The sequence below is a fragment of the Rosa rugosa genome, chromosome 3 (assembly GCF_958449725.1).
Source record: "Rosa rugosa chromosome 3, drRosRugo1.1, whole genome shotgun sequence".
Taxonomy (NCBI): domain Eukaryota; kingdom Viridiplantae; phylum Streptophyta; class Magnoliopsida; order Rosales; family Rosaceae; genus Rosa; species Rosa rugosa.
Window position 1 is genome coordinate 55,810,747 of NC_084822.1, and position 22,011 is coordinate 55,832,757.

The 22,011-nt window shown below is 36.7% G+C and overlaps 2 protein-coding genes across 7 annotated transcripts; both read right to left on the reverse strand.

The window, feature by feature from the left end:
- Positions 1–8,816: 8,816 nt before the first annotated feature.
- LOC133740943 (cold-regulated protein 27) lies at positions 8,817–11,593 on the reverse strand. Of its 5 annotated transcripts, none has more exons than XM_062168878.1 (5): positions 11,309–11,593; positions 10,494–10,691; positions 10,154–10,408; positions 9,406–9,518; positions 8,817–9,259 (listed from the first exon to the last, which is right to left on the reverse strand). In XM_062168878.1, the coding sequence occupies exons 1-4, from the start codon at positions 11,393–11,395 to the stop codon at positions 9,441–9,443; spliced, it is 618 nt and encodes a 205-aa protein (XP_062024862.1). In that variant the 5' UTR covers positions 11,396–11,593; the 3' UTR covers positions 8,817–9,259; positions 9,406–9,440. The 5 variants fall into 5 exon arrangements, with proteins under 5 accessions (XP_062024862.1, XP_062024861.1, XP_062024857.1 ...); XM_062168877.1 differs by having other exon boundaries at positions 8,817–9,322; positions 11,309–11,591; XM_062168873.1 differs by having other exon boundaries at positions 10,105–10,408; positions 11,309–11,583.
- Positions 11,594–13,184: 1,591 nt separating this feature from the next.
- Positions 13,185–18,038, reverse strand: LOC133737206 (uncharacterized). Of its 2 annotated transcripts, XM_062164813.1 has the most exons (12): positions 17,356–18,033; positions 16,731–16,905; positions 16,418–16,501; positions 15,909–16,150; positions 15,450–15,678; positions 15,098–15,262; positions 14,887–15,018; positions 14,470–14,583; positions 14,237–14,284; positions 13,984–14,062; positions 13,700–13,756; positions 13,185–13,571 (listed from the first exon to the last, which is right to left on the reverse strand). In XM_062164813.1, the coding sequence occupies exons 1-12, from the start codon at positions 17,541–17,543 to the stop codon at positions 13,513–13,515; spliced, it is 1,572 nt and encodes a 523-aa protein (XP_062020797.1). In that variant the 5' UTR covers positions 17,544–18,033; the 3' UTR covers positions 13,185–13,512. The 2 variants fall into 2 exon arrangements, with proteins under 2 accessions (XP_062020797.1, XP_062020798.1); XM_062164814.1 differs by lacking the exon at positions 16,418–16,501 and having other exon boundaries at positions 17,356–18,038.
- Positions 18,039–22,011: the final 3,973 nt, after the last annotated feature.

Here is a 22,011-nt window from a genome sequence, read left to right on the forward strand (position 1 = left end):
CTTTGGATCGTCCATTCTCCGTTCACAGTCGCTGCATGTATGATCCGAGGCCACAGGAACGGAGGCGACATCGAGATGAAGAGGATGGTGCTCGTGCGCCGTCCGGAGGCGGCCTGACGGTGGAGCGCCGGTCGGGTTAGGGGATCGGGTCGCTGGCTCTCGGTTTCGAGTCGGGAGACCTCGAAGCCTCTGGACGTGATCTCGATCCTTGATCTGATCAAGGGTATTTATAACCCCAAGTTCAATCTATTTCAATGGCTAGGATGAAGTGGTGGTGGAATTGAAGGCCACGATCGCACTGTTGATTTTCTATTATTTTCTAAAATCTCATAACTTCATAAAATCACGATAAATAGCTCGGGTATCCTAAAAATTCCCCAAAAATTTTCACGAACTTGTCGTGTCGTGTACTTTATTATTCAATCCTTAAATCGAGGATTTCACTTTATGAAAATTTCTGAAAATATTCTCGAGCACTTTGACTTTTATCGAGATCGTTAAATTTTCTCGTACGATCTCCACTAAGCTCGATACATTTTTCCGGGGCTCACATCCGTCGTCATATCGACATGAAATAAACCGGTCAACCCTTTAAAAGCTTTTACTTCCCAAAGGGGAGCCGACCCTTAAGGAGATAAAATTCCCGAAATTTTCACATTGGTTGATATAGCTCCAACTCTCGTGAGCTGCGTCAGCTGACAGATAGAAAAAATAAGTTGCGAGTGAGCAGTTATGAGCATATTAGTTTTATGTGGTATTTAAGGTTTATGGTTGACCTACTAGATCGAGACCCAAACGACGCAGAAAATAGCTGAAATTTTGACCATAGCTATATCTTCTTATCATGATAACATCCTACGGTCGATTTTAATAAAGTATATTTCCTCCACATTGTTCCTCATGGAAGGTATGGTATTTGATACAACTAATAAACAAGTTATATCACATTAGTAAACATATAAAGATTTTGTGCGATCTAAACAATCGAAATTAGAAATTGATAAATTTTAAATTACCCGTCTATTTATAGAGTATTAATAGATATTATGTAAAAAAATTAACCTCATCCGCCTTCATTTCGACATGAAATAAACCGGTCAACCATTTAAAAAGTTCTACTTCCCTAAGGGGAACCGACTCTTGATGAGATAAAATTCCCGAAATTTTTACATTATTGATATAGCTCCTACCCACGAGAGCGTAAGAGCTGACAGATCGGAAAAAAAAAAGTTGCGAGTGAGCGGTTATGAGCATATTAGTTTTATGTGGTATTTAGGGTTGAGGATTGACCTAGTAGATCGAGACCCAAACAACTTCAAAAATAGCTGAAATTTTGACCATAATTATATCTTATTATCATGATAACATCCAACGGTGAATTTTGATAAAGTCTATTTCCTCCACATTGTTCATCATGGAAGGTATATTTTTCAATACAACTAATAAACAAATTAAATCGCATTAGTAGGCATATAAGGATTTCGTTCAATCTAAACAATCGAAACTGAAAATCGATAAATTTGACATTACCCATTTATTTATAGTGTATTAGTAGGTATTGTGTAAAAAAATTAACCCGATCCGCCATCATTTAGATGTCAAATAAAGCGGTCAACCACTTAAACACTTATAACTCCCTAAGGGAAGCTTAACCATGAGTAGATAAACTTTCTGAAATTTTTACATTAGTTGATATAGGTCATAGCCACGAGAGTGTGAGAGCTGACAGATCGAAAAAAGAAGTTGCGAGTGAGCGGTTATGACCATATTAGTTATATGTGGTATTTAGGGTTTAGGGTTGACCTAATAGATCGAGACTCTAACGGAAACGAAAATAGCTGAAATTTTGACCATAACCATTCCTTCTTATCATGATAACATCCTACGGTCGATTTTGATAAATTCTATTTCCTACACATCATTGCTCATAGAAGGTATACTTTTCATTACAACTAATAAACTAGTTATACCACATTAGTAGACATATAAGAATTTTGTGCAATACAAAAAATTAAAATTGGAAATAAATAAATTTGACATTACCCATCTATTTATAGCGTATTAATAGGTATTGTGTAAAAAAATTAACTCGATCCGCCGTCATTTTGACATTAAATGAACCGGTCAACCCTTTAAAAGCTTCTACTTCCCTAAGGGGAGCCGACCCTTGATGAGATTAAATTCCCGAAATTTTTACATTAGTTGATATAGCTCCTACCCACGAGAGCGTGAGAGCTGACAGATCGAAAAAATAAGTTACGAGTGAGCGGTTATGAGCATATTAATTTTATGTGGTATGTAAGGTTTAAGGTTGACCTACTAGATCGAGACCCAAACGACGACGAAAATAGCTGAAATTTTGACCATAACCATTTCGTCTTGTTATGGTAACATCATACGGTCGATTTTGATAAAGTCTGTTTCCTACACATTGTTGCTCATGGAATGTATACTTTTCATTACAACTAATAAGCTAGTTATACCACATTAGTGAACATATAAGAATTTTGTGCGATCCAAAAAATTGAAATTAAAAATCGATAAATTTGATATTACCCATCTATTTATAGCGTATTAATAGGTATTGTGTAAAAAAAATTAACCCAATTAGCTGTCATTTCGACATGAAATAAACCGGTCAACCATTTAAAAGCTTCTACTTTCCTAAGGGGGAGCCGACCCTTGATGAGATAAAATTCCCTAAATTTTTACATTATTTGATATAGCTCCTACTCACAAGAGCGTGAGAGCTGAAAGATCGAAAAAATAAGTTACGAGTGAGCGGTTATGAGCATATTAGTTTTATGTTGTATTTAAGGTTTAGGGTTGACCTACTAGATCGACACCCAAACGACGACGAAAATAGCTGAAATTTTGACCATAACCATTTCTTATTGTCATGATAATATCCTACCGTCAATTTTGATAAAGTCTATTTCCTACACATTGTTGCTCATGGAAGGTATGCTTTTCATTACAACTAATAAGCTAGTTATACCACATTATTAGACATATAAGAATTTTGTGCAATCCAAAAAATCAAATTTGAAAATCAATAAATTTGATATTACCCATCTATTTATAGAGTACTAGTAGGAATTGTGTAAAAAAATTAACCCAATCCGCCGTCATTTTGACATGAAATAAACCGGTCAACCCTTTAAAAGCTTCTACTTCCCTAAGGGGAGCCGACCCTTGATGAGATAAAATTTCCTAAATTTTTATATTATTTGATATTGCTCCTACCCATGAGATCGTGAGAGCTGAAAGATTGAAAAAATAAGTTACGAGTGAGCGGTTATGAACATATTAGTTTTATGTTGTATTTAAGGTTTAGGGTTGACCTACTAGATTGAGACCCAAACGATGACGAAAATAACTGAAATTTTGACCATAACCATTTCTTCTTGTTATGATAACATCCTAATTTTGATAAAGTCTAGTTCCTACACATTGTTGCTCATGGAATGTATACTTTTCATTACAACTAATAAGCTAGTTATTCCACATTAGTAGACATATAAGAATTTTGTGCAATCCAAAAAATCAAAATTGAAAATCAATAAATTTGATATTACCCATCTATTTATAGAGTATTAGTAGGCATTGTGTAAAAAAATTAACCCAATCCGCCGTCATTTTGACATGAAATAAACCGGTCAACCCTTTAAAAGCTTCTACTTCCCTAAGGGGAGCCGACCCTTGAGGAGATAAAATTCCCTAAATTTTTACATTATTTGATACAGCTCCTACCCACGAGAGCGTGAGAGCTGACATATCAAAAAAATAAGTTACGAGTGAGCGGTTATGAGCATATTAGCTATATGTGGTATTTAATGTTTAGGGTTGACCTACTAGATCGAGACCCAAACGAAGTCGAAAATAGCTGAAATTTTGACCATAACCATTTCTTCTTATCGTGATAACATCATACGGTCGATTTTGATAAAGTCTATTTCCTACACATTGTTGCTTATGGAAGGTATACTTTTCATTACAACTAATAAGCTAGTTATTCCACATTAGTAGACATAAGAATTTTGTGCAATCCAAAAAATCAAAATTGAAAATCAATAAATTTGATATTACCCATCTATTTATAGAGTATTAGTAGGCATTGTGTAAAAAAATTAACCCAATCCGCCGTCATTTTGACATGAAATAAACCGGTCAACTCTTTAAAAGCTTCTACTTCCCTAAGGGGAGCCGACCATTGAGGAGATAAAATTCCCTAAATTTTTACATTATTTGATACAGCTCCTACCCACGAGAGTGTGATAGCTGACATATCAAAAAAATAAGTTACGAGTGAGCGGTTATGAGCATATTAGCTATATGTGGTATTTAATGTTTAGGGTTGACCTACTAGATCGAGACCCAAACGAAGTCGAAAATAGCTGAAATTTTGACCATAACCATTTCTTCTTATCGTGATAACATCATACGGTCGATTTTGATAAAGTCTATTTCCTACACATAGTTGTTCATGGAATGTATACTTTTCATTACAACTAATAAACCTGTTATACCACATTAGTAGACATATAAGAATATTGTGCGATTCAAAAAATCAAAATTGAAATTCGATAAATTTGACATTACCTGTGAGCCCCGGAAAAGTTTATCATGCCTAATTGAGATAGTTTGATAATTTACTTATCGATCTCGGGTTTTAGAAAAGGTGCTCGAGAATATTTTCTGAAATTTTTCACGAGTGAAATCCTCAATTTAAGGATTGGATAATAAAGTACGCGACACGACGAGTTCGTTGGAATTTTCGGGGGATTTTCCGGACTTTCAAGCTGTTTTTGGTGATTTTTGGAAGTTTCAGATTAAAGGAAAATATTTTGGAAAAGCAGAGATCAACCTGGCGCGATCCTAGCCATCCATAAATTCACCGACTGATCACAGCCATCGAATATTAATTGAAAAAGCCTATAAGTAGGCATGTAATCAGATGATCCATCCAGAAGGATCGAGAGAGAGAACCAGAGTTCTCTGACCTGACGCGACCCGGAGACCCGCAAAGAGGATCCGACTGGCGCTACTCCATCCGGCCACAGCACAGAGGCGGACCACCGGAATTCTCTCCACCTCGCCATCGTCGTCACGCCCGTGGCCTCTGATTGTCCATGCATTGAATGAAGAAGGAGAATCGAAGACCCGAAGCTCCGAGTCTCCTCCGGCGAGTTTCAACGAATTCCGGCGACTCCGGTCACCGATTAAGCTGCATGTGGCAGGAAAACTCATCCTCTCGTCAATCTCTATACGTTAGACCGATTATTTTTTCAATTCGAACGATTTTGACTGATTGGGTTTCTGGGTTACCTTCTGTCACACCCCGAATTCTGAATTTAAGTAATTCATATTCGAAGCATGAACCTCAAATACCCTGTTTATAATCTCAGAATTTTTTTCTCAAAATCAACTGTACATTACACCTCTCGATAATTACATAAACCAAATCCTCAAGCTACTTATTACAGTACACTCTCACCAAAACAAATTATAAAGCTCAAGAGAGCACAATTCTCCTCACAAAACAAATGCTATAAATCTAATACTAATACTCTAAACCGCACGATCACTGCCCTGATTCTCCTGACCTGTAAGACTACCCGCTACACAATTTGAATAGTGTACCGGGAGTTGCAACAACACAAAACCCGATGAGCTTTTGACAGCCCGTATGAGTAAACAAGAAAGAACTGTTGATTTATTCAATTATATTTATTATAACTCAAGTAAACAATCAACACACTCACAAGGTAACTCCAAAAATCACAGAAACATATAATTATATTCTCGATGCTTTCTTTTAAAACTCAACATTTGACTGATCACAACCAACAAATATTGCAACATTAATATGTGAAATAACATTAAAGCAAAGCATGCTTGATTCTCTTTTCACTAACACCTTCACATATTAACAATATATCACAAATATATATTTGATCAAAATAATATAAGTACACTTTTCTTTTTAGTGAATTTTCGGATTAACTGGTAACAAATCATAAATACAAGTGCTAGGGTCCAACGTACTATACCCAAAGCACGAGTAAGCCAGGTTGACTGGTAACAAATCACAAATCCACGTACTAGGGTCCAACATACTATACCCAAAGTACGGGAAAGCCGCAGCATACTAGGGTCCAACGTACTATACCCAAGTACGTATACCCAAGGTCGGCTACTTCCTTCCTATGAGTATAATAGTGCACTATCTGAAGGGACTAGGGCCCAGGCTTAACGTCTCATATCACAAAACAATTTTACCAGTAATTCATTTAAGCACGGGGTTGTAGGAATCACCCGGCTTCACAACTGTACTTCTCAGACATAATCAAATTCACAAAATACAATCTTTATCATTTATAGATCGTATATATGTATATGTACACCCACATCAAGAGACATATTATTTCAAGATAAATATTTATTTCTTAAAATAATTTCCACATAATCACATTTGGGCATATAAAATAGCTTTCACACCACATGATCAACATTTCATTATTCAACAATTAAAATGCGAGATTAATAGCTTGAATAATATCCGATCCATTCTCAATCATTTCATCACACCAATCACACATCAACCAATATATATATTCCACGTAAATATATATATACGTAATCATCCGCTCAGGGATGACCACTAATATCAACTATAGTCCAAGCATAAAAACCGTGAAATTAATTTGTATAATAAAATCATTTTACTTACCTATGGACCGTAGTTGATCAAGTCCATATGATTTAAAACAAATATTTATTCCACAAATATTTTCACACAATTGCGATAAAAATAAAGTAATTAAATTTATTCGGTTCGTAATATGAACCACGTGAGGTTTACTCACCTCTAATCCAGCTGCGTCTTCTAAAAAGCCAAATATATCAATCCGAATCGTCCACCAAATCAATCCATCGATCACCTGGAGCTAAGCGAGATTCGGTCTAGATCGTCCTAGATCAAGCTTGGAAGTCGGATTAATCATGGGGATGATCAGGGGGAAGAGGAGATCACGAAAATGGGAAGGATCGGCCGAGGGGACGCCGGAAAATGGGTTTTCCGGTCGGGTCACCGATCGGAGGCTGGGTGGCTTCGATCCGGGGATAGGGACAGCGGCGGGGCAAGGCGACACCGGAGGGAGGCTGTGCGTGCGACGGCGAGCTCGGGGAAGGCCGGGTCGTGGCCGGAGGATGCCGGAGGAGAGAGAAACGTCCGGGTCGGGTCGGCGAAAACCCGCCGGGTCTGAGGGTCGAAGGAAGAGAGAGAACGGAGGTGCTGGGGGACTATTCCGCAAAATCTCAATTTTTTCGTCCTTAATGAATAAATCAGAAATTTTCCCCTATTTATAGAAAATTCCCAAATTTCAAATATTCATAACTTATTCATACGAACTCCGAATATTGCGTTCCACATATGCACGAGATCGTATCGACGAGCTCTACAACTTTCATGAAGGAAGTTTTCCCAAATTCCGTATGTATAAAAAGTCAACTTTGTTGACCCCCTAAAAAACGTTCGTTTTCGTAAATAAAATCGTTCGAACTAATTCCACAACTTCTTCCAGCTTTGTACTCGCTCCTACTATCGTGAAATCATTTCTAAAAATCCATGGAATTTAATTTGGATTTTTCGGGGTATTACACCTTCTGCTCCGCCGTGTTCTTCAACGCCGACAACTTCTCCGGCCTTTCTGGGTTTCGTTTCTTGCTCAGATGCACTCATAGGCTAACAATCGAAAAGCTTTCTGGTTATTGGCATCACACTCACCAATTCATCTTCGGCAGTGACACTGGGAAATTGAGTTTTCGTGAAATCATTTCTAAAAATCCATGGAATTTAATTTGGATTTTTCGGGGTATTACACCTTCTGCTCCGCCGTGTTCTTCAACGCCGACAACTTCTCCGGCCTTTCTGGGTTTCGTTTCTTGCTCAGATGCACTCATAGGCTAACAATCGAAAAGCTTTCTGGTTATTGGCATCACACTCACCAATTCATCTTCGGCAGTGACACTGGGAAATTGAGTTTTCGTCATCAGGCTTGTCTTGGGAACTGAGTTGGGTTGATTAAAGTTGATTTCCGATTTCGAAGGTATAATCACGTTTTGTTCTTGTGTTAGTGATCGGAAGTTATGGAACTGAGTTTGGTTTGATATGGTGAAATTGAAGACTCTGTTATCGAATTGGTTATGTTGTCTTGTTTATGGTGTTTTAAGTTGTTGCAAGTAAATCTGGGAATTGATATTTGAATTGAGATTGTGGACTGAAATTGGCTGCATGTGTTGCTTGTGCTTACGGTGAATCTGCGTTTATGAGAATGGTGAGTGTGTTGTTGTTTTTTTTTGCTTTTCTTTCTCAACTACCGGGAACAGGCTAAGACTTTTCCCCTTATGTTTTCTCTTTCTGAATTCACACGTGCTGCTCACATGGCTGGGCCCAAATAACCCGAGCACTCCAAACTCGGAGCACGGAAGACGTTCCCCAAATTACACAGTTTATAAAAGAAACTGAACTACTTCTTACCATATTCAACCGACTTATTACTACATTTAAACTCAAAAGTCCACACTACTTGCATGTTCTCATTCACAATTGTACCAAGTACGACCAACCACCATCCGTGATTGTCACCGTCACCGTCACCGTCACCGTCACCATAAGTTAAAACAATCATGTCTCACCGGACAATAGAGACCAGATAATTGTAAGGGTGTTCTAGAATTATGGATAAGTTTTTTGTTCCCCAAAGATGATGATGAATGCAGACCACATAATACTAGCAAACATATAATAATCGTCTCAGAAAAGAAACTCGAGCACACTATGCATGTTGTGGCTATCCACAAAATCAGTACTACAATGGTATCATCCTGGCTTAGCAGCAAGATATCTCCTCTGCGGTAGACAATCTGAATCAGCAGCATTTCTATACTCCGCTACCTAATAATGAGATACTACATCGTTTTAACCAAAACAGTAATGATAATAAACCCTAAAACTGTACTGGCGTAATAACGGCACATTCTGCCACCCATTCTCCTGATGCCAATCCTATTTACACCCAAAACATATGAACGAATTCCTCGACTGAATCTCTCTCTCTCTCTCTCTGACACACAGACAGTAATGTATGATTGCACGCAGGCATCACTTCAAAACTTGGTCACTAGTGTCATCACTATGTTAGAAGGTGACCAGACAATCCATCTGCTTTCTTTTACAGACTCTCCCTTCATGAAGCTGCAGAAATAAAGCTCTTAGTTATCTATCTTCAGTATCAGCAGGCTTTCTGAATGGAACAACCTATAATAAAAGAAGAGAGCAACAAAATGAGATGATGCCACATCTGTATGATGTTAGGCATAAATTTATAGTGTGGACATTACCTGATCGTTACTTGAGGCTTGAAGTATAAGAGCTTTCATCCTCTTAGAATTGCATGAAGTAATGGCCTTTTTCTCTTTGATATCTTCATCAGCGAAGTTTTGGTCTGACACCTCTGCAAGAATCAAAAGAGGGTTTAAAACTTTCTGACAGCTAGAAGATGCAAGAAGAAGTTTATTTGAAACAATATGTAGAGCGCAGCATAGATGATCATCTATTGGAATTGATGGAATACACACTGTCCTTATTTTCCAACACAGAAAGTGAAGCTCATGTACTAAAATGCATGAAAGAAATCCAACCATATTGCAGGCTTTCATTGCCATCTATCATTGCTTGACATGGAGTGAAAACTGCCTGTGTAATCTAAATCCCAAACGCTCCATCTGTCATCTAGTTTATGAGGTTATATATTCTCATATACCCCATTTCTTTACTCCTTTAAATTACCAGATAACAGGAAGGAGTTGTAAGGGGAGTTTAAAACTATACAGTAGGAGTTCAGCAATTAATTCAAGGTTCATAAACTCCACCAATCAGAATCTATGCAGGGTGATAATCTATTGTGCCAACAAATAGCATACGAGACAGGAGAGGTACACCAAAACACCAATCAAAAGCTGCTGAGTAAGAAAATATTGCCACAGACAAATTGCCTACTATAATTAAGGGGAAGCACAGCAAGATATAGCTGAAAGCACCTGTGTTGCCGCCAACCATATCCTGATGCATCAAATGAGAGTGAGATACATTAAACTGCTTCGAACAAGTAGCTGGTGCAGAAGTAATTTCTTTCTTCAAACTTGAATCAACTTCTTCACATATAGCCGCAGCCTGTTCTTGGAGAATAGGAGATTCAACATCTTTTGGCTTGCAGGTGGATCTGAAGTGCAGGATCCACGGATTTGCCAGAAGATCACCACAAGGTTGATCTGACTTATTTACTTCAGCTTCACCTCTTCCAAAATTGATTTTCTGCCAGCAGCCACCTCGAAGTACCTTAAACTGCATCAAACAAATATTAGAAACAATTGACAAATTTATACATCACAATGGCGGAACCATTGAAAGACATAGGTCAGATTAAAACCTGGCCAGAAGCAGCACGAGAATTGAATTGGGGTTGCTTGGATGATTTTATATGTGACAAGTTCCCCTTGTGCCGACCACGTGTATCCATGGAGTTATACAACTGGTTAACAAACGATGCTTCCATAGATTTTAGGTACATACTGTGTTTCTCATCTGTCCATTCAATAGACATAGTTTCTGTTGCGGCCGGAGTACCCTAATATAAGTTTGTAACGATGATCAGAAACGTTTTGTAAATTGCTACAAGGATTTAAGCTACTGATAACAAAAAAAAAAAAAACAAGATAAATACAGACTACACAACCACATATATTTACATATCCATGTGTTTTTAGAACACATTTCAGCTTGAATGCCAGCAAAGAGGATGCGTTCACTAGAAAACAAATTTCAAACACAATCAGTATCAAAACTTTCAATAAGCTCAAAAAGAGCAACTTTTTTTTTTTTTTTTTTTTTTTCAAGAAAGAAGCATTGGCATCATATATAATATTACTAACAACACAAGTGCACAACAAATATCAGAGATTATTTTCCATGAGGAAAAAAAACCCATTTTGTCTCATAATTCACAAAAACTATTAATTAAAGTAATACCACCCACCCACCCACCTGTTTCCTTCCAAATTTCATAGATCCCAATTCCCAACCCAGTTACAAAAAATAAATGATGAACATCTCAAGTCTTCATTTGCTATATTAGGAAGAAAAATGAAGACACATGTTGTGATTGATTCTGAAAAGGAAGAAAAGGAAACAAGGGAAAAGAACAAAGTAAGGATTTTTATACAGGGGAAGAGAATCAAAAAGTACCAATTCCGAAGGAGGGTCCACTTCATGTGGTCTCTCACCACCCCTTAACCCAGAAATCTGCAACTCTTTTACTCTCAAATTCTCCATCTTTTTATTTTTTTTCAAAAACTCAGATGATCTGAGAAAGACAAAGACGACGAAGAATGAAGAAGAAAGACGGTGAGATGAAATAGAGAAAATGAATATAAAGGTTTTAATTGGAGGGGCGGTGATGGGAACAAAAGGACGGTACAGTTGTCACGCCTTTTCCACGTGTCATGGGGCCTTCCCGGCTGCCACGTCAGAAAGGCGTTTGTGTCGAAACCCAGATATTTTTTTGGGGAGTTGGAGCCTCCAAAATATCTAAATCTCCCTTCTGCTTCTGGGGGGTCTTCGCTTTGCATAAACATTACGTGGCACCGCCCTTTATTAAACTATCCTTCTTCGCGCGGCTTTAACTCTCCGGGTCGGGTTGTTGACCCCATCCAACCGGGTCTCGTTTCGCACATGTAAGATATTTTATTATCAGATTATTTCGACGTGATTAAGGATAGATGAGCAAAGAAAATATCTGATTATAAGATTTTTTTAGGCTGAGGAAGAAAACGACGTGTCACTTGAATGATGGAAGTCATAGAAGTGCGTCAACAAATGAAAGTCGTTTCTTCGACGTTTCGAAGCAAAAAAGCAAAAAAGAATTTGATGCTTTCCGGCTTTGACGTGGAGAACAGTGAAGAAGATAACATAATGATTTAGAACCAACCAATTATAGACAAGATATTGGATTTTAAAATAATTCTGAGAGATATTATTATAAGATGGATTGGATTGGCTAAGAAAATATCTCTCAGCTGGGACCACAGAATTGAGAGCTGCTATCTTGATCATGACGAACTAAACTAGTCTCCGGCCCGACTCAGATGGATCTGGTACATACTACATACAATGTATCAATCTAATTCCGCACTCATTCAATAAAAAATTAAAACCTCATGGGTTACATCATTAGACTCACTGGACTTTACCGGCCAGGTTCCGAGTTCTAATTTCACCTTTGGGACAAATTCTCGAAAATTACTAATTACCATCGCCAGTGAGGGAGGCTGCCTCAGCATTTTTTTTTTCTCTATTTTTTTTTTATTAAAAAAAAAAAGAAGGATGGTTCTAGTTGAACCTCTAAATTTGCTATTTGAACCTCCTATACTTTTTAGCATACTTGAAAAACGAAGTAGACCTCCTTATTTTTACCAAAACGCCCTTAAACATGAGATACAACAATCTATTACTCTACTTAAATCTTCAACTACGAGAAGAAGAATGAATCAAAATCACATTATGTTGCTCTTTTATGAGCAAGTCTCTCCTCCACAAAAATTAATTAGAGGGTTGGTTCTCGATCTTGATATGTTGTTGGAATCTCTTTGCATTTTGCTAAAAGAAGGATTTCAAGGGTTTTTGGTTGAAAGATCGAGTAATAACTATATCATAATATTCAATTAATTTAGTTTAAGAAAATTCCAAATCAGATTGTTTTGAATTTATTTTTGTGTTAAATGATGGGTCATGTATAGAAATTATTATTTTTACTTAATTATTTTAGGTAAATTGTAAAACTATATAGGCAATATAAGGAAATTTTGAAGGAAAAAACAAACAATTTAATAGAATGTTATATTTGGTTGGAGGAGGTAAGAAGAGTATTTATTTATTTATTTTTCTTCATTTTTCTCTCTTTGTCCTTTTGTCAAGTTATATGAAAAGACAAATGAGGTCCAAATATCAAATTTGGAGGTCCAACTAGAATCACAAAAAAAAAAAAATTTACCTTTGATGTCAAATCCAGATTTGAAAAGCAATCGTACTAGTGTAATGAACATAAAAAGGTTGGTCTTGAGTCTTGACGGATGAAATTGCATGAGTGCACTAAGATTAAAGTTCTCTTGGTTCTCAGAGGGATGTACATTAAAATAAAAGAAGCTGGACAAAGAAGTCGCAATGTTGAACTTAAGAACTTACTGTCTTTACAGTAAAAGTTACACACAAAAGGGGTATTTTTGGGTGGAGCAATAAAGAATAGCACCCAAGAATATATCAACTTTCGAGCTGACCTCTTTTATTCGTGTCTTCATGCATACAGCAAATCTTGCGAAATCTGATCTTGTAGAAAAACACGCTTGCAGATTATGCGCATGAAGAAAAGAATAATATTTGCTCCAATACAAAACTTAGTCTTCCTGCTTTGGTTCGGCCTCTGGTATTACACTGTCTTGCAAGTCAATTCTACCTGGTTTGCCAAAATAAAGCTAAAATTAAGCCAGTGGTTTGTTGGGTGCTCTAAACACAAGAAAAGCTGAACTCTATACCTACTCACAGATAGCTTAACATCAAGAAGTGGATGCAAGTAAAAAATACCTAACAAGGATATCAGTGATGGGGACTTTGAAGATCCATTTGATCTCATGTCTGTACCTGCACGGCATGGCTAAATTGTAAGACTAGCTATAACATTAGAAAGAATAATGTGGCATTTTCAGCAAACACAATCCATTTTCTTGTGCCAGAATTATTTTATCATATTGAGCTGGATCAGCTCTCTACATTTGTCAAGATCATATGCCAAAACAATCAGACATGTACAAGAACCAATAGGGAAATTGATGCATAAGTGAAGGTAGCTAACTAGAGAAGCAGCCGACCTGAACTTTCAAGTGATTTAAGGACATCTGATTTCTTGAAAGTGTATCCAATGAAATTGTTATCTTTAGAGGTTAACATCTGTAAAAGCAAAAGTACAAAAATGTAATATTAGATAGAATAAAAGATCTTATTGAACTTTCTTATACCATTCTGGAAATTATTGAATGCCAAATCTACGTCTGGCTATTGATTCACAGCAAGCTTTACATTACACATAACTCCATTAAACCCGAGGGAATAATAAGTCATTACCTTCCGCCACGGTCCCACTGTTGGTGTTGCAGATGGTGCACCTTCTAGCTATAATAAAGAAAATGAAAAAAAAATTAACAATTGGATGCAAGTACTATCAACAAGAGACTTTGATTAAGTGTAATGCATGAAGATAGAAGTACTTGTGATAATATCAGGCATTTCTTCATTTCAATAAATGTTATCTCAATAAGGATAAGATATTGCAACTCATTAATTTCTAGTTAACTTACATCAGGAAACTTCTCGAAATTCTGAGTGTCCAAGTCTCCAACAACTGTAGGTTTATACGCAGCTTCAATTTCATATAGCCTGTCCCACTCAATACCTCTGAACCAAGGATGTGCCTGACAACCATTACTAATATGTGAGCAGGCATCAAACAAGAATGCTTCATAATTTTCCATATACATTGTGACTATTCCAACAAGTATGAGTTGAGGAAATTTTAAACAGGCATTTGGTTATTTGCAACTTAAACTGTTAAACAGTAGGAGAATCAGCATCTGCTTTTTACTAATATATCAAGACAACAACAGTAGATTAGATTAATTTTTTGCATATGATCTATTTCAAATAGCAGCATTTTTCTTAAGCTTAATATGATTCTTAATACTTATAGATAACAAAGTTCTTTCAGACGTGGTTACCTTAATTTCTTCTACTCCATGTGTCCCAAGCCTTGTTTCAACATCACATAACAAGTGACAGATCAAATCCCTTGCCTCGTCTGAAATTTTTGGCTCGTCGGGAAACTTCAGGCATGTTCTCCAATTGATAATCTACAAGGAGAATAGTAACGTTGTAAACTCCGCAATTATAACGGATGATATCATACAGCTAAAACAATCATTATATTACCTTGCGGCATGTGATCCTTGGATCATCAGAGCAGAATGGAGGATAGCCTACTAGCATCTCGTACATGATTGCTCCTAGTGACCACCAATCACACTCCATACCATATCCTTTCTTCAGCAAAACCTCGGGTGCCATGTAGTCAAGAGTTCCAACAGTTGAATAAGCCTGCAAAAGATGGATGTTCTTGGTAACTCGGTACATCTATACATTAACCATTCAATGACTATAAAATGACGGAGATACAAAATTTTCTTCGTTTTACACCACTTCTTGATATGTTTGCATACTGCATCTAAGATTTTAAATGAGGATTTGGAGATCAATTTTGAAAAGAAAATGGGATAGAAATTACCAAGGCACGCCGATTACGTTTCCATTGTTGTAATTGTTCTTTTGGCATCAACCAAGGAACCTTATCACAGCCAGATTGTCCTTCAGTTTCAGCTATGCATTCTTGAGATGTTAAATCCTCATTTTCCAATAATGTAGAATACTTGTCATCCAGAGGTTTACACAAGCCAAAATCTGAAAGCTTCAAATGGCCAGTTTTATCCAGTATCAGATTGTCTGGTTTTATGTCCCTGTAAGAAGAATACTGACACAGTAAGTGTAAGCTCGAATGCTTGTACTTAGAAATTACCTTCTTATCATTAGTGTGTGTGCCTCTTGCGTCTGTATATTTCATGACAAGAACAAGCAATGAAACTTGTGTACCACATGCAAATCATCTTCATGTTGAACTAAAAGATACTATAAAAAAAGGAAGAAAGAAAACAAAACTCATTTTATATTCACCACACAAGTGTCATACCTGTGAACATAGTTGTGTTGATGGATTGAGTGAATAGCCAGAATACTCTCTCCCATATAAAAACGTGCAACATCTTCAGAAAGAGTATCTTCTCTCATCAATAATGTCATAATGTCACCACCAGGTAAATACTCCATGATAAGGTATAAGAAATCGGAATCTTGAAATGAATAATAAAGTTTCACAATACACCGACTATCAACCTCAGCAAGCAAATTTCTCTCAGAACGCACATGTTCAACCTGGAACATGAAAAGAAAATGAAAAACTATTAAAAACATATCATCATGGAGTAATATCATTGCATTGTATAGTATCAGGACACTATCATGCTAACATGACCATAGGAGATAGCTCAATGTAAATCAATCTATGTGGTGCTGAGCTTGCCTTGAAACCAATATTATATAGGAATTCAGATGATCGATGCAATCGCATTAAGAAACTTCTTATATACAGCTGCGTAAATAAGTTTGAGGAGTAGACAGTGCTAATTTAGAATATTGCACCTGTCCACGGCTAAGCATCTCTGATTTCTTCAATTTCTTCATAGCGAAAATCTCTCCTGTACCTTTTGCACGGCATAACCTTACCTGTGTTTGTTGAACAAATTATAGACGGGAATGAAAATTTATATGAGACACAGTATATCACATTCCTGTATCTATATGATCAACAGAACTAAAACCATCAAAGCATATTATTAAAAATTCCAAAATGCACATGTTACTAAACGAAGGGCCTTCAGATTGCCATAAAGCAAGAGCTATTTCAACTGAATGGAAATGTAACATTTGAAAATAAATGAGTGAGATGTAATACCTCGCCAAAGGCACCTTTTCCAATTACAGTTAATTGCTCAAAATCATCAATTCCGATTTTACGTCTTTGGAGTCTCATATATTCTGTTTCTCGGCGTGCCAAATTCCTCATCATCTCTTCTTGTTCCTCAGCCGGTACCTGATCTTCTTGCACTTTCCTTTGAAGTGCTCGACGTCTGAAACAGGAAAACATGTATTGAGTCACAATATGTTTCTTTCTTTCCAAAATATACAAAAGGTCGTCCCAGTGTACTTGCAAATGAGGATCTTGATTATTATACAATTATACTTAGGGACCTACTGAGATTGAAACCTGAATGTGAAATGATAGTCGAACCAGTAATAATAAAGTTCATATCTACTACGAGTAATCATGTCAGAGCTGTTTCTTCCACTTGATCAAGTTTCTTAAATACCAACCAGTAACCATAATAGCATAAACAAAAATCTGAAACCAACATAAATATGCAGAGTCGCTAGAAAACACTAAAAGCACCCGAAATTGGGCTTGGAGACAAATTCACTACATACAAACACATTAATTGTAGATAACAGCAGGCACTAAATTGAAGACTGATCCAATCGACAGAAATGATTTGAACAGTATACAAGCCCAAATCCAGTACCTCTCTTGCCGATCCTGTAGTCCTTGTAGATAGTTCTTGTAGTGATTCTCAATAAACTGCTTGGCCGCCGCCGCCTTCTGCTTGGTCACCGGCGACGAAACCGACACATCGGCACTCGAATCGAACCTCACCCGATCCGCCTTCATGTTGAGAGCCCCGAGCCGCATCGTCCCGTCTCCGCCTTCCATTTCCGAAAACCCGATCCAACCCGCCCCGAATTGCAAATCCGGATCAGAGTCTCAGCCCATTTCAGGGGGGGTGGGGAAGAAGAAGAAAATAGAAGCTTCTATTGGATTTGGGATTTGGAGGGGAGAGATCTAGCACTTGAGAAAACGACAGAGTAAGATGAACTGGCATATGGTGCGGTGTTGTATGGAGTATTTATATACTGGGGTATCGAAAATTGAATCTGCTTGTTTTTTGTGTATGGCTTTCTACGGAATTGAGTGTAATCGACGCCATCGTTTTCCTCGCATGAACTGGAATCTTGGAGGCACGATTATTATACTAATTTTTTTTTTTTTTTTAGAGAAGAGGGAGAGAGAGAAGCTACTGGCTGTGCCGGTGGATTGGTGTCGGCGGAGATCTATCACATGTATTTTGCAGATTTAGCAACCGAGGCTGGATAGGGTGTGCGGACGTCGGTCAAGATCAAGAGCGTGAGCCTTGTTTGGGGTAGATTTGAGGGGAGAGTGGTGGGTACGCGCGGTTTGGAGGGAGGTGGGTAGTTGGGATTTGGGAAGGGAGACAACGTATCATGCTGATTTTAATTTGGGCTGGCCTGACTCCTGAGATTCATCGGAGCGGGTGACCCGTGGGTTCATGGACATTTCCTGGTCTCGGGTCATATATTTCACGTTTTGGACTCGTTTTGTTAAGTAGAAACGCTCAGCTGGTCGGTTACTTTGATGTAAATCAAACGGTTAAAATAAAACAATTCAACTTAAAAAATTCTTAATTTTCACTGTTGGATTAATATCCAAGAGTGGTTGAGTGTACTTTTCTTGGTCAGTAAATAACCAGGTAAACATGCTCAAGTAATTTCATGTTATGATGTACTTTGATAGCTAGTTAATTATAAATTTCTCACTTTATAGTTATAAACACATAATTCATCACATCCGTTTTGGTTTCTTTCTTTGTTGTATGTGTAAATTTAGTATCCAAACATAATCGAGGAATGGAGAAAAAACTTGGGCGAAAATTTTTGCATCTATGCTTTCTTATTTCTCCAAAATAGGATCACAAGACTTTAGTAATAATAATTCTTAGAAACACTTAACTGAACCTTAATTTGGCACTATACATTTCTTTCCATCTATATATGTACAAGCTACTTTCTTCATTTTACTGGTTTATCAATTGTTAAGTAATAATCAATCTTGAGAGCATACAATAAAAGTTGGGAATGAATTCAAAAGCGACTTGTTGTTGACTTATTTAGCTTGTACAATACTGATCAGTAAGAATCATTTATAGAATTCAGAACGTACATTAACGAAAATCGTCATATGATAATAATCAATATAGCGATCCAATTTTAATCATGAAAAAGTTTTGACTCCGATCATATGTCATATGTATTAGCATGATAAGAAGCTCCTGTATTAATTAGTCCGGTATGCATGGATTGTTGAAAAAAAAAAACTAGGGTAATTTGGTATTGAAATTTGATTTCCCTTCCAATGAGAAAAAAAAAAAAAAAATCGCTCGAGGTTTTCCGTGGACTTCACAGATGAATCTTCCTGATATTGATAAACACATATATGGTTGAAGATGAATGAACAAACTCTTTTTTCTTTTCATGATCAGTAAACTGCGCTTGTTTTTCTAATTGCAAACAAAATAAGTCTCTTAATCCTAGTCTTTAACAAGAAGACCATAAAGTAGAAATTAATCCATTTAGTTAATGTTCGATCTGTACTCTTAATTATCCATGTCAGCCTTGCAGAAGTTCCCCCCCCCCCCCCCCCCCCCCCCCCTCATTTTTCTTTTTTAGGATCTACAAAACAAGTAAAGAAGTATAAATATATAGTGAATTTCTATGGTGAACATAGTGACTCGATGCATAACTATACTCTTGAAAATTCATGCATTAGGGAGGTTTTTGACCTAAATGAGGAATTGAGAGTTACCACCATCACACAAATTACAGAATTGAGATGGAGGTCAATAACTAAATACACAGAGATTATATAGTTATACCTTCTGCTTGAAGGTTGAAGACAATTAGGTCCCTCTGACTTCTCAAAACCCTTCCCAACAAACTCGTACGTAGCAGTCTTGTATCTCTGTTGTATCAAATATCCTTTGGAATGCTGCTTTCACTTTCTCTGGCAATTTTGCAATTCAGTCCCCAATTCTTTTTTCGTTCATCATTAACCAGAAATGGTAAATGAAGAGCACTTTTTCCAATCTGAACTGGTTGAACGGATGCTATAATGATTGCTCATATTCATCCCTGCATTGAATAAAAATCACTTAATTAATGAAACATTAAATCCAAAGGCAATACAAAAGTCTGAATATCTTGAAGGAAATGTGATCTGATTGGTTTCTGCAATCCTTTACATCTTACAATAGTTCAGTATTAGGGGCCGGATGTGGTTAATTTGTGTTGGGTGGTTGTTTATTTTGGCGATGAGTTAGTAAGAGCTCCTGGTAGCTGTGAATTTAAGAAAAAAATTGAAGCTCGTAAAGTGAAGGATATTGAGAACAAATTATGGTAAGCTAGAGTTAGAGCTACCATAATAATCAGAAAACCAAACTCACTCATCCAACTGAATCATCAGCCGGAGTAGTGACTTTAGTGGATCTGTTCTTTTGAATGAAGAAATGAAATATTTTCAATCCTACTAGGAAAAGGAATCCCAGTTAAAATAGGAATCCTGAGTCAACTAGGAATCAAGCTTGGGGAAATTACAAAAATGATAGAAGTGGAATCCTGAGTGTGCCCTTGAGGCTAGCTTGGACATCTACATCAACAAGGCATCAAGGCTAGACGTTCTCCTATATGTTTGACGTTAAAAATCATCTCTCAAACCCTGAATCAGAAAACGCAACCCTCTCCCTTTACTCTCAAGGTTTCAGCCTCCATCCTTCAAGTCAAGAAGTTGTGCATCATCCTCCTCCATTGCCATAGTCATCATCTCGTGGATAACCTCTTGAAGCTTCTCTTGCGTTCTTGAAGACTTCAAAAGTGTAACCATGACCACCTTCTCCATGCTTACAGTTTTCTTCTCTTGTAATTCAGAACATGTTTTTGTTTTGTATTTTGGTTTTGAAATTTTGTGAGATTATAGTTTAAATGTTAAATATTGATTTTCGTACCCTAGACATGTATGACGTTTTAGGCTTTTCATTATATGTTTTCGATTTCATCTTATATTCTTGAATGATTGTTGATTTTGTGCTTCAAATGATCTTTTATGTGTTTGTGTTCTTTGGATGCATACTTAGAATTATAAACATATAATTGTTTCTAGATTTAAGAAAGCAGCGTTCTGTGATCTTGATTCATAAGTGGAAAACTTTTTTACTAAAGTAAATCAACAATTAGGATTGCATGCAAGGTAGGCGTTCCACACTTGTGTTCTTTTCCAAAATCAATCAAAATTCCATTATTTCTTAATGCATTGAGTATGATTTTGTTAGGATAGCGTTCTATACCTAGCTTGCATATTCAATAGACTTAGTAATGATGCATTCATTTTGCTAGGTAATTAAGGGAAGCAATAAGGACTTTGTATGCGTTCATCTCTGTTCTTAATTGACTATGACATAATTTGATTTCAATTCTATGGTTAATAATCTGTTCAACATGTTTAGTGGTAGTCAATTGCATCTCTACTTCTTCCATTCACCTATCTCTACCTTTATTCTTGGTTTGAATGATCATTAGGTTAGATTATACAACTTTAATCCCCTATCTATTTTCGTATATACAGTTATTCTTTTATTTGTTTTCGTGAAAATCATTGTTAATGATAGTTATATTTGACGTTGATTTACAGGCGTACCCTCAATCCCCAGTTAGAACGACTTATGCTTATACTACAATCTTCTGCAGGGCTAATTTTGGACACTCATTTTAAGCGTATCATTTGGTCCTGCCATGATTCTCCAACCTGTGCATTTTTTTCAAACACCTTCCCACAAATGTAACAACATGGCGCAACACTTGGAAGGGTGTGGAAGAGCCTCACAAGCTCATCAAGTTTTTGTCTGCTCTCAAACTCTTCCACATGGCAATCAAGACATCCAAAGGTTTGTAGATTGAACGTTTGAAACATCATGCATATTATTAACCTGTTTCAAAAAATGCCCAAAATGAGAACCTCAAAAGATTCAAACAAAGAAAAATAAAAAATGGTCTGAGCCTTTTTCCTTAGCACACTATACACAAACAAAATCTACAATTTCTGTCAAAATTAAAACTTAGAAACTATGAATCCTCGTAGTAATTACAAGAAGCTTAAAAAAATTACACAATAAAACCCATATACCAACCTTCATTGCTTCGAATCAGTTCGACACCTGCAATAAGAAGAAAAAAAAATCAAAAAGCTGAGAGAGATAAAACTATTTTTTTTTTTGAATCAAACCTCGCAAATGCGAGGAAAAAGATTTATTAAAAATAAAGGGAAATACAAGTAA